Here is a 13,397-nt window from a genome sequence, read left to right as displayed (position 1 = left end):
TAGCCATGGGCAGTGCTAATTTCCATTCTGAGTACTCTGTGGAACTGAGAGCAATTAATAGAACTTAAAATTTCCACTTGAAAGCTAAACAACGATACAAAGCTTTAAAAGGTAATATAAAGGAAAAGGAATAATAGTTCATATTTTTAGTAATTTAGTATAATTTAAAAAGAGAAATACCAGAGTTTTGTTTTTACCGGAGATCTGAGAATGATTGCTCAGTAGGTGAGTAGCTAAAGTTCCCGATCCAGCTTTACCACGGAAGAGTGCATCTATAGGTCGGCATTGGACCATTCTCTGGTTGTCTTCTGAAAAAAAAATCCTGTGTAAATTACATTTAAAAATGTTATCATGTTAAAAATTTATTTGAAAGCTTTCTTCCCTGGCTAAAAGTCAAATTTTGGAGCTCTGTTCCCTCTGCTGAAACTCAGCACGATGTAACGATGTGACGGTCTGACTCAAGAGTACGGAAATTAGGCACTGTGGTGGAAAAGTCCCCTTGAGGGCAGATAAGGATTTGCAAATGGTTTCTGCACGTGTTGTGTTGCTTCCCATAGCTAACAGACTTACCAAGAGCCATGGGGAGCGGAGCTGACCTCCTTTAGATTGACTTGTGCTTGTCTGTCAGTTCCCGTTGACTTGCTAGTGTGAAGTGTGGCTGGGGGCCCCTGGCAGCGTGTTTGGTTGTTACCCTCTGCTTTAGAGATGGGGTTGGGCAAGTGGGGAAGAGAAAGTAACCTGTTGACGGCATTGCGTCAGCCGAGCTGTCTGACCCGGTGACTGTCTCCTCTGTGTGGCCCCTCTGCAGCACAACAAGAGCTCCCAGTGGTGTCAGGAACATTTCCTGAATTACAAGGGTCTTGTCAGAGCTGCCACCGTGAGAGAACAGTTGAAAAAGCTCCTCGTCAAGTTCCAGGTGCCCAAGACGTCCAGTGAAGGTGGGTGTGGCTTGTCCCTGCCTGTGGCTGTCCCTTTCTGCTCCACACAGTTAGATTCTCCAGTTCTCATGCTGGGCTGATGTGAGGCCATGTACCTGCAGCCAGCTTTACATCCCGAGCTTCCTACACCCATTCAATGGGAATGTAAGGCTGGGCGTCCTTATGGAGAGATCCATTTTTAATTCCTATTGGCTGTTACTCCATCCCCCGAATTGCTAAAGCTTGTGAAAATGCTTAAGGATTATTAACTTCCACATCATTGCACATATAATCAATATAGTGATGGTTGTTGCAAAAATTTACATTTTTTGACAGTGTCTCATATAGCATGTGCTGACCTCAGCCTTACTATAGCTGAGAATGACCTTGAACTTCTGATCCTCCTGCCTCCATATGTGCTAGGATTGTGTGTGTATGTGTGTGTGTATGTGTGTATGTGTGTGTGTGTGTGTGTATGTTGGGTGGGCACATGAGTTGAACCTTTCCTCTATTGGGTTTTGAACTCAGGTATTAAGGCTGTCTGTAAGGACCTTTGCCTGCTGAGCTATCTTAATATCCCCCAAATGTTAACTTTTAAATGAATGAAATTCATAGGTATTACATGAAAACTGCATGTTTTTCTCACATTCAGGGTTATTAAAGTTTAGCTTAGGCATTCAAGGGTAAGGCTGTACCAGACATCCTGGCTTGTAGCAGTGACCGAGGTGACCATTTGTGGCATCCACTGTAGGTGGCACCATGTCAGGGTCTCTGCATTCTCTGTCTCCCACTGTATTGTGTGCAATTGATGGTGTCTTTAGTTTACAGAGGAACCAGGAGGGTCTGGGAGGAGCCACATGACCTTCAGGATTGCATAGCTTATAGCCCGCCAAGCCAAAGACCTAGCATCCAACTTCTAGGAAGTGGCACACTGAGTTCATTTGGCCTGCTGTGCCACAAGCACCTCTGACATTTCCTGAGTACGCTGAGTGTGCCGTGTGTCAGTTCACATCATGCTATTTGCACTCTGGGAGACGTGTGTGCTAGATAGACCGGGCAGCAGTCTGAGAGTGTTGTGTGTTAACTTACATCATGCTCTCAGCGCCCTGGGAGACTTGGGCTGCTTTAGGCTAAGGGAAACCTGTTAGAGCCAGGACCCAGGAAGTGCTGTTTGCTTTTCTATTAATAAAAAGTGATTGGCTATGACAATAGCTTGGTTCACTGAGAGCCCAGCGCAGCGAAGAGAGGTATCATGGAGACACGTAGACTGTCATGTTAGGCTATAGGGCCTTATAGAAGTGACAGTGTAGGCACTTTAGTAACAGTGGGTGACAGTGGCAAGTAGCAGAAATAAGTGGAGGGAAGGAGAAATCCACCAGAGCTTGCCAACGGTACCATGCAGAAACAGGACACTTGTAAGGGTTGCCAGCTGGAGAACATCTGCCCAGGGTCCTATCGCCTGGCAGATAAATGACAGCCTCACTTCTGCATCTGTCTTCCCCTGTCATCCCATTGCCCAGGAGTGGGGTGCTGAGGAATTATTTTACGAAACTGGATTTCGATGGTCACAAACCATTATTGCATGCATTTCTATCCTCAAACAACCCACGAGAACAGAGCATGTTGTGTATGGGGATTCTGACCAGCTGGAGGAAGGGGCTGCATCTGGATGGGCGGTGGACAGAATGCAGGCTTGAGGTTTAGCATCTCTGCTGGGAACAATCACGACAGTCAGACAGGACAAGCAATTGCATGTAAATTACAACGCATCTAGGAGTTAGAGAGCAGTAAAATGTATTCCAACGGTTATGCAATTAAAAACCAAGTTTATTATAGAATGACTTTCTTGAGCCTGTTGGATAGGTAAACAAGATTAGAATATAAAACTCACCAAGAAGAAATAAAAACACACAAGTAGTAATTTAATTTCTAAAAAATAAAAGAATGTAGCGTAGCCTCCCCTTCCCCTGCCAAAACCTGCTGTAAAAAATTCAGTAAAATGATTTTTGAGAGCTCTGTAAGGCTACCACCTGTAGCAACCTGTTTGCCCATGTACTGTGCTTCATCAGAGCTAAGACACGTGTCCATCGTTATTTTATATATTACTAAGAGTGACTGCCACTGTAATTGTGTCTTGACTTAAGTGAGTTAAAATGGCTTAGAATTGATGAAATGGAGTATATCTTCAGCCATTAAAACATGATTATCCCCTGCATGGTAATTTAGAATTCATCTCATGGCTATGAGCTAGTGCATGGAGATGCTTTATTCATGAAAGATGTGTTTGCTGTAGCAATAGAAATGTCAGTTAAAAAGGAACAGAATGTTTGGAAGTGGTGGAGAATTGCAGACTAGCTGGCAGCCGGAGATAGGGCGGTGTGCTTTCCCAGTCTGTGTCTCTACAGTGCCCTGAGCTCGCTGGCCGGTCTGTGGAGCCGCTGTCTTGCGTCCAGGCCTCTGTGCCTGGGTTTGGTTGGAGAGCCCTTGTTATGGGGGCAGTCCTGCCTTGTTCTTACAGTTACTGGGGGAGGATGCGTCCTCAGACGCTGAGCAGTTGTCAGACATGGGAGCACAGGGTCGAGTGTGCTCAAAGATGGTTTCAGGTGGCCAGGGCAGCCAGGCAGGAGCATGTGGAACGTGGTGCCGGGGTGCTGGGTCTCACCAGCCTTCTGTTGCTGCCTTGTGCAGGTGATCCGGATCCCGTCCTGAAGTGCATTGTGTCGGGCTTCTTTGCAAATGCTGCGCGGCTTCACTCCTCTGGAGCATATAGGTACAAGGCCATAGTTCATGGTGCAGAGGTCAGAGCCGAGCGGCTTCTTTTATCTATCTATCTATCTATCTATCTATCTATCTATCTATCTATCTATCTATCTATCTATCTATCTATCTATCTATCTATTAAAGATTTCTGCCTCCTCCCTGCCACCGCCTCCCATTTCCCTCCCCCTCCCACAATCAAGTCCCCCTCCCTCATCAGCCTGAAGAGCAGTCAGGGTTCCCTGCCCTGTGGGAAGAGAAAACACTATCCTGAGTGAGGTAAGCCAGACCCAAAAAGAGGAACATGGGATGTAATCACTCATAATTGGTTTCTAGCCATAAATAAAGGACATTGAGCCTATAATTTGTGATCCTAGAGAAGCTAAATAAGAAGGTGAACCCAAAGAAAAACATATAGTCATCCTCCTGGATATTAACCTTCATCAGGCGATGAAAGGAGACAGAGACAGTGACCGAGTGGCTTCTAATTGACATCAGGTCTCCTAAAACCGAGTGAGGTTGGCTGTCAAGCTTCCAGCAGACTGTCTTTGCTCTCTGGGAGAGTCCTAATGCCCAGTGCAGCCATACACAGTGACACGTGTTTAGGATGCCAGTGACATATCTACATTTCAGTATGGGAGGAACCATTAACAGTGGTGTGGTCTAGAGAAGACACTTTCCCCAGTGGGCTGTTCGTTGTGTCCCCAAGTTCTATAGGACACAGCCTGGCATGTGGGATGGCATTTTGTCTTTGGAGCCTTCAGTTGTTTCTTCACTGGGTACATTGCCATAGCCTGTTGTAGGTGTTTCACTGTGCAGTAGGAAGTCTGTGGAACCTTAGTTTCTGTAGGGAAGGGATCGTTTTGAGAGGGGGGGATCTGTAGACGATAGACACGATCATTATTGTGGATAAACGTTCTCTTCCTGTGTGGTTTGTTCTGAGTATTCACAGTGCGACCCCTCCCCTGCTGAGCTCGCTAGACAAGCACTGTGCTGCCGAGCTAACCTCACACCTTTATATTTTAGAAAGAGAAGGGTCTTGCTAAGTTGTCCAGGTTGCTCCCCCCCACATCCTTCTGACTCAGTATTGCAGGTAGCTGGGATTACAGTCGTTATTACAGCTGTGCTCCACCATGCCCAGCCCTCTTCTCGCCTGATTTATTCTTGGTTCCGAGGTGGTAGTGTTGGTGGGGGTGTGTCTAGAGAGTAGCGTCTCGTCTGTGTGAAGTCCGATCTACATGCATCTGGGGGTTAATACTAACACCTTTGTAGAAAAGGACTTGCATATGTAAAGTGTTCCAGGTTCTTAGAGTAAGTGCATGCAATGTGCTTCACACAGAATTCTCATGTCTCATAGGACGATCCGTGATGATCATGAGCTGCACATCCACCCTGCCTCCGTCCTCTATGCAGAGAAGCCACCCCGCTGGTAAGCCCCTCCTGCTGCTGAACTTGACCCTGCATGTTCTCTGGTGGGCTGGCAGTACAGGCGCTCTATTCCCTATGTTGACTTGGGTGTGCTGGGTTGCCAGGATTTCTGCTTTATCAGGGAACCCCTAAAGGTAGACAGCACTCCAGTTACTACCCAGCTACCTTAAACTGTACTCAATAAAATATTCTTTAAAAAAAATCTTAAGCAAACTGCAGTGTATCTCCTCAGTCATTCTCCTAACAGGTGCTCACTTTGACCCACTGACTAAAGGCTTCCTATTTGAGGTACAGCATGTAGAGGGGACTCAGATCCCAGCTATACTTTGTTTGTTTGTTTGTTTTTCAAGGCAGGGTTTCTCTGTAGCTTTGAGGCCTGTCCTGGAACTCGCTCTTGTAGATGAAGCTGACCTCAGACTCACAGAGCTCCACCTGCCTCTGGGATTAAAGGTGTGCACCACCACCACCACCACTGGCCTCCAGCTATACTGTTAACAAGCAAGCAGATTGAATTCTTGTAGAAGGCTTTTCCAAGTGGCTGTATGCAGTGCTGGAGTCAGTGCCGGGAAGCCAGGCTCCATGGAGAAATTAATAATCTTTGCTCTGGACCTGGTGACTGGCGTTTTTGGCAGGAAAGCACTCAAGACAGTTACACCTAGGAAAGAGGGTAGCAGAGCTGTGGCAGCATGAAGGAAGCACATGTTTTTGGGGACTGAGCAGTGAGCTGAGAGAGGGTGACCTAAAGAAGATTCCAGTCTGCAGTCCTGGCTGGGAAGACAGAGGCAAGTGCAGCAGTGAGAGACAGCACGGATATTTTTATGGTGTTTCACAAGCCACATTTATGTCTTCCCAGGTCAATGCTAATTTGGGCTTACATTTTGTGTTTATTTCCTATCTGTAATTTATTTATACTATATTTTACAAAAATATGGCTTGACAAAGGATTAGAAATTTTAAAGGCAGTAACGCTTTGCCCTTTACTAGTTGAAAGAACTCGGTCCTCGGGAAGACAGGAGCATGTGGCGTGGCGAGAAGTTGGAAAGTGGCAGTGATAGGGATGGAGCTGGGAAACACTGGCGCCAGGCACATTGTACCCTGCGCTCCCAGCAGCAGCACCGCCTGGAACCCAGCCTACCCGAATCAGAACCTGGGGCGGTGCCCACTGTTTTAAGTCCTGGCAGTGTTTCTGATGAGTATTTAAATTGACCAAAGAATTAGGCCATGCTTTTACCAGTGCAGGTCTAGAAGCTTCTTAGGTGGAGTGTGACCCTAGCACTGGATTTATAGCTGTCTCCCTGCTCCCTTGAGTATATAAAAGTTCAGGAGGGAACCCAGTCTTCAGTGTGTCCTGTTCTTCTCTCCATTCATTCCCCCTTTCCCTCCTGTCTCCCTGCCATCTCCTCTTCTCCTTTCCCTGCTCTCCTTTCCTCTCTTTTTTCTTCCCTGCTGTGCTGAGAGCAGAGGTGACGTCAGCCTGTGTTTCCATCCATTCTTTGTTTAGGGTTATCTACAATGAAGTTATACAGACCTCCAAGTATTACATGCGAGACGTGACTGCCATAGAATCTGCTTGGCTGCTGGAACTGGCTCCACACTTTTATCAACAAGGAACGGTAGGACTGGAGGGAACCTGGCCCCAGGCAAACAGCAGCCTCTTCATAGTGTTGTCTGTGTGTGTTTTCCATCTCAGTACCCTAGATCATTCCCAGCCACCCCCACTGACACACACACATACCACAGTACACAGGTGAGACCGTTACTACTTGTACGTTGGAAAACAGATTTATGATTTCTTCATTTTTGCAAAAATGGTCCATTTATTGACCCCCCCAAGTCCATGCATCCTTCTAATATAACTTAGTTGAAAGATGGTTGATCATATTTGGAAGACTGGCAGGTATACTGGATCCACAGGCTTTCTGGCTGGGTGAGGCCCACAGACTGTTCAGTCTGCACTGTGCTGTAATTGTGTGGTAAGTTAGTTAGTGTAATTATTAGTGTGAATGTGCGTGCATGTGTGAATGTGTGTGTTGCTGGAAATTGAGCTGAGTGATTGTTTTTAAGCACGCTGCCTTCAAATGATTCCCCGTTAGTCCATTTTAGTCATTGTTTTTATTTTTAAAACTTACTTTACTACTTTTCAATTAATGTTTTTTTTAGTATTATATTTTATTTCTTTGAGGCCTTTTACACCCTGGACTCTTCCTCATGGTTGGCCTTGAATTAGTATCACACTGCTTAGCTATAGTGTAAGAAACTTACACCAGTATCTTGCTTTGTAACCAAGTATCCTTTGTGCTGTTGATGGTCAGTAATTTATTTCTGCACATGTTTCTACTTGCTAATACGTTATGATTACTTTTAAGCAGTTAGTTGTATCTTCATCAGACTGAATAACAGAGCATCTCTATTTCACTGTGGGATCCCTGCCTGAGGAACTTCCTTCAGTGCATCTTCAGCGCCGTCTTGTGGTGGAACACCGTCTTGTTTACTTGAAAGTGTATTGCTTCGTTTATTTTTGAAGGATAGTTTTTCTCTGTGTAATTCTACCTTGAATGAATTTTGTTTTGTTTTTCATCTTAACCCTTTAAAGAGTTCTGTTGCCGTGTGCAGTGTCTCTGAGAAGCCAGCGGCCATCCTGGAGCCTCCCTGTGTATGCAGAGGGTCTTGTTTTGCCCCTTCGAGGTTGCAGTCAGCAGGGGTGGAGCAGTAGCTGCCTGCCCTTGGTGACCCTTTTGAGGTGCCACAGACCTGCTCTGTGTGTTTGTTCACGTGTTTTGCTCTTGGAGAGTGATTCCTCCTCTGTGAGGCTGAGGAAGTTGCCCTCTGAACCCTTGCATCATTTCATTCTTAGGTCAAAGAGCAAAACATGGCTCAAACCATTGCAGTTCTTCACATGTCCTGACACGGGTATTTCAGCTGGGAACCAGACGGACTGTGGGTGCACGGCGTGTCTCGGCTCTGTTGGGTTGAACAGAAGTTACCTGGAATAGAAGAAAGCCTCTTCCATCTAATCGGCTGGGAACAGCAGCCTTCAGGGGCCAAAGACATAGTTAGAAAGGCAGGCTGGGTGCGGAGAGTGGGCGTGCTGTGGAGAGCCTGTTCCAGTAGCAGGGAGCTGCCCTCCGGGAGGCAGCCCAGCACTGGAGAGAGCTGGCCGACAAACTGAGTATTTTTCCTTCTCAGCTCAAAGTTGGTTTCCTTAGGTCAGACCCACAAAGTTAAGGGGCAGCTTGCTTCAGTATGTTAAAATGACAAGGTTAGCATTCTGTGTTTATCTCTTCTCTCAGAATTTCTGCTCTCAGCCCTCACCTGCACCATGAGATGGTTGGGGAGAGCTGGCCCTCTAGAAACCACCCAGAACGTCCTTACTATATGGCAGGGCTCCCCAGAACCCCTTTGTGGCAGCTTGGTATCTTTTTGGATTGAGGTCCAAAGGTTGAGGCATTTCTTCAGGGACTCTCCAGGTTTCCAGGGCTGCCCGTGCAGGGCAGGTCTGCTGTCTTGGACACAGAGCCGAGCCTCTGGGCCGTGTGCAGCCCTCAGTTGTTGGCATGCTCTTCTGGCGCCTCCGGTGACTTTCCATCATTTGTCTTTCAAAGTTGCTTTCTCTCTGTAGAGGCTCAAAGTCAGCTTTGTTTATACTCGGCGTTCCTTCCAGTAAAGACACCAGAAATGGCTCACAGGCTGGTGGTGTCTTTGCCTCTGCCTGGATGAGGCTACCCATGTCCAGAATTAGTTTAGGGTCTTGTCTGGTGAGGAACAGAGAGGGAAGAATTCAGAGAAGCAGCAAGCCCACTGAGATTTGCCCCAGAGAGACCCCTGGGATCTAGGAGAGCATCTGGGCTCACTGTTTGAGGACCTGTGCTCTCCTCTCAGGTACAAGTGTGTAGAAAGCCTGGAATCCGCCCGTGTTCTTAGGCCTGGGGCCTGCTGGTCTGTCAGTTCATGTTGTTGGTAGTGTGCTGTCTCTTTCGGGGCTGCAGTTCTCTGGGGTTCTGTGTGGTCATGTTGGATGTGCTAGGACTTGGGGTTTGGGCACTAGCAGTTGGGGGTGCAGCATCCTCTTGGGAAGAGCTTCTGGGTGCTAGCCTGGCTGAGCTGAGGGACTGGGCCTCATTGGCTTACGTTACTGACGGGATGTCAGCTCCCCTCCGTTGGTGAGGAGAGATCCCTGATTAGAAGCTTATGTTCATCCTCTGCCTCAGATACGTATGAGAATTTGTAGGAATTTGGATTTGCCTTACGGTATGTTTTCTCCCTCAGTCCTCAGTTGTGTCTGTGGTGATGTAAGGAAGTTTCTTGTTATTTATAGCTGGCCTCCTGCAGACAGCTTCCCAAGGGGCACAGCATTCCTTGGGACCCTGTGGGCTAGGTGGAGGATCTGACTGGAGTCGACTTGAGTCTGCCTTCTCAATCTCACCATGTCCATTAATGTTTCCTCTTCTCTTGCAGCACCTGTCCCTGAAAGCCAAAAAGGCCAAGGTCCAGGACCAATGAGTGGAGCTCAGCACGTGGCTGCAGGGATGCCTTGACATCCTCCCTCCGTGTTTCCGGCACCAGCTCAGGTGGCACAGGCAGTCGCACAGGTGTGGACTGCGCCCTGCACATTAGCTCCCTCTTCCTGCTCCCTTCAGCATTTGTTATCCTCGCTGGGACCCAAGCGGAGTCTGAGCATGGCCAGTGTCCTGCTGCACTGCTCCTAGGCCAGGCAGGCGTTGGCTCGGCTGTGCTCTGGCCTCCAGTCCTCCCTCTCGGTAGCCAGCACGCTACTCCAGCAGGCACCGCTCGGTGGTGGGCGAGGAGGGAGTAGCCGCTGGAGGCTGAAGGCTGTGTGGACGGTGCTCTCGCTGCCTGTGTTGCCCATGGTTGTTGACTGCTGCGGTCCACTGCTGCTCTGTGCAGCAAGTACAGAAGGAAATGCGGGCACGGGACCCCAAACCAATCAGCTTCTTCCTTTCCTCTGCTTGTGTCCCTGCTTATCTGCAGCGGGAGACTGGGTGCCATGATTGTGGGCCATGCAGGATCATAGGCCCCGTCTTTGTTAGCAAGTGGGCTTAGCTTTCTCTCAGAGCACGATGCCACATTCTGGTGCCAGTGTCTGGGCACCAGGGAAAGTTCATCAGCCTCGACCCCACGGGACTCTTCTTTAGCAGGAACCACTACAGTTTAGACGCCCTAAACTTGTGTAGCTCAGGAATATAACTCTTGTATATTTATCTTTGTTCGTTTGCTTGCATTTTTGCAAGATCACGGGCAGCTCCCCCCGGGCGCTGTTCATACTCAGCAGGGCTGCTTTGCTGCGTCAATGGTGGCACTCCAGCACACGGCAAGACAGACTTCTCCCCTACTGTCTCAGCCATGTTTATTTTAAAAGCGTAGCTTAAAAGTTTATTTTTGTACTGGTTTTAGTTTGGATGTGCCATTTTGGCGCCAAACCTCTGTCATTTTTATTTCCATTTTATAAATGTGTAAATAGTGGTGCGTTATTAATCATAATAAATCTTTCTACCTGAGGGGATGTGTTTCTCCTGTCTGTGAGATGGTCCAGTTCATTATTCCAGGTGAGGCCTGGCAGTAGCTAAGATACCCGATGCTGTCGTGTACAGCAGCTGGGGTGGGGCGCATATTGACACAGAGCCCCATAGTACACGCTATGTGCCCGGATGTTCTTGACCTTGTTAGAGCAAAGCGTGGGGTGTTGTTTCAAGGAAGATCTGAAGAGGCTCTCACTCTTGTCAGCCGCGGTCTCCCTACTGTTTCATTAATGTTTTTGGTGGGGTGTGTACGGGCAAACCATAGTGTGCATGTGGTCACATCCGGAAGCCAGAGGTTTCCTCGGGTGGTATTTCCCAGATACAGCCCACCTTATTTTTGAGACAAGGTCTGTCACTGGGGTCTGGGGTTCACCCTTTCAGCTAGGCTGGCTGCCAGTGAGCTCCAGGGCTCCCCCTCTGCCTCCTCAGGGTTAGGATTATAAGCGTGCACTGCCACACCCAGCTCTTTACATGGCTTCATGGAATCCCACTCAGGTTCTGTGCTTGTGTGCAAGCCCCTGGTCAATAGAGCCATCTCCCCAGCTTCCGTTGTTTGTTAAAGACTTCTTAATTGTATTTTTATATCACGTGCTTTCCCTGTGTGTGTATCTGCACATGGGCATGCTTGGGGACCAGATATAATGGAATGAATTGTGAGCTAGCTGCCACGCGGGTGCTGGGAACTGGACTTGAGTACTTTGCAAGAGCAGCAAGTGTTCTTTTTCTTTCTTTCTTTTTCTTTCTTCTTTTTTTTTTTTTTTTTTAAAGTTTGTGTTGTATTGGAAGGGAAAGGGGCTAGAGGAACCCTATCCTCAAATTTGAGGTCACAGATCTAAAATGGGAGGCTGTGCACTCCAGAGTGGCACAGATGGGAGCAAGCCAGCTTCTCTTGCTGCGTCTGTCTTTGCATGGTCCGAGTTCATAGTCATCTCTACCTCCCCATCTAGACAGCTGAGGGCGGCCTTCCGACTCTGTCTCCTGTGCTCCACTGCATTATAGCCTTTCTGGGTAGAGGTGGACTCTCACCATCCAGAAAGTCTGCACGAGACTGCGACCCAGGGCATCCTTCGTGCATTTCTATGTGTTCCACAGGTGATTTGCTGTGGATTGGAATCCAGGCTCTGGCCTGCTTTGTGGGTCAGTCCCACATGTTGCTTGAGCCCTTGGACTGTGTACATGGTGTGGGTATGAGAGGGGAGATGCTTGTTAGCCAAAGGCTGGAGAGTGGACCAGGAGGAGGTGGAATGATGTTGTTATTGGGTGGTGATTTATTTCTTTTATTATTATTATTTTATAATGTTCTTGGGGAAAAGCAAATGTCAACAATCTTACATCAGCCAACCAATTAAAAACCAATACAAAATGTAAACAAAAACACGGTGAAATCCCAGAGCCCGGAAACTGCTGGGTGTGGGCTGTGTGGACTGTGGGCCAGCTGGCATCAAGACTGAGCCCCGCCACTCCTGGAATGTAGTCCCAGCGCTGAACAAATGGGTTTTCATCAGTGAGGGACTGTCCCTCGCCAGCGGAGTTTGTGCTACCCGGTCTTGGGCCCATATCCTTTCCACGGGTGAGATCAAACATTTCCCACTTTTCAATGCCATAACTCAGTTCTCCTCGGCTTCTTATCATGATGAAGCAGATAACAGAACTCCGATGAGCTTTCCGTTGAAGCTTCTTAGGTCATGGGAACTGGAAGGAAGCCAATCATATTTGACAGAGTAGCTAGGTTTTGCCTGACAGGTGGCCTGGGAAGAACTTGCCCCAGGTCCTCAGTCCCCGCTTTCTCCAGTGAGTGGGGCTAGTGTGGGGTGAATCCTGGAGATATCCCTGAAGCTCTAGAGTGGTTTTGAACGTGTTGAGGCCAACTTTGTCCTTGCCTGTTTATGTGGCTCCCAGTACAGAGGTCCCCCAAGCCTTCTGCAGATACACTCTGCTGCTTGTGGTGTCTTCTGCAGGGAGTAGGGTTGTGGGAGACTGGAGCAGTGCTTGATCCCGAGAGTCTCCACAGCCAGGTGAAGACCCAGTTCTGGCGAGGCCTGGCCTGTCGATAATGCTGCTGTCACTGGCTTTGAATACAAAGGTCCCTGTTCTTTGTTGGTGTCAGCTTGGTGGGTGAGCTCCTGTCTGTGTTCTGACCACTCATGTGACCCGTGCATTGGACACCAGGGACTCTAAGACCGGTATTGGCTGATAGGAACTTATCAGCCCGCCTTCTGCCTACTTTAGCCTTTTTCTTGATTGCTCCCTCACCCCGTTTTAATCTGATTCTTTATTTTTACTCTGTGCGTGTACATGTGCCTGTGTGTGTGTATGTGTGTGTATATGTGTGTGTGTATGTATGTGTGTACTGTGGCACATGTGGAGGTCATAGGGTAGCTAGGTATTGGTCCTTACCTCGCCTGCTGGTGCCAGACCAGCTGGCCCTCAGGCCTCTGGGGAGCCTTCTGTCCCCACGCTCATCTCCCTGTAGGAGTGCTGGGATTACAGATGCATGCTACTGTCCAGCTCCCTGTGGGCTCTAGGGATCTGAGCTCAAGTCCTCACGCTTCCAGGGCAAACTGTGTTACCTGCTGAGCCATCTCCCCAGCCCTCATTACTTTATTCTAAGGCACAGTCTTAGGTCCATGTAGTGTTTGCTCTGCCCCTCGGCTGCTGTTTTTACTTGTGCTGGACTGGGCCCCTTTGCTCCCTACCCTGACTTCTGGGTCGTGTCCCCATAGCACAAAGTTCTTAATAAAAGAACATGGGTTATTTT

At 48.2% G+C, this 13,397-nt stretch overlaps 1 protein-coding gene across 1 annotated transcript in view; it reads left to right on the top strand.

Moving 5' to 3' along the window:
• Dhx35 (DEAH-box helicase 35) overlaps nt 1-10,623 on the top strand; it is a 60,021-nt gene extending 49,398 nt beyond the window's left edge. The window contains exons 18-22 of the mRNA XM_057781655.1: nt 809-938; nt 3,606-3,687; nt 5,032-5,103; nt 6,604-6,715; nt 9,558-10,623. Of these exons, the coding sequence (XP_057637638.1) occupies nt 809-938; nt 3,606-3,687; nt 5,032-5,103; nt 6,604-6,715; nt 9,558-9,602 (441 nt within the window). The 3' untranslated portion in view covers nt 9,603-10,623. The remainder of the gene's footprint in view (nt 1-808; nt 939-3,605; nt 3,688-5,031; nt 5,104-6,603; nt 6,716-9,557) is intronic.
• Nucleotides 10,624-13,397: the final 2,774 nt, after the last annotated feature.

Source organism: Chionomys nivalis, chromosome 9 (assembly GCF_950005125.1).
Source record: "Chionomys nivalis chromosome 9, mChiNiv1.1, whole genome shotgun sequence".
Classification (NCBI taxonomy): Eukaryota; Metazoa; Chordata; class Mammalia; order Rodentia; family Cricetidae; genus Chionomys; species Chionomys nivalis.
Note: the sequence above shows the minus strand (reverse complement) of the source record. Positions and strands in the feature narration are given on the sequence as shown.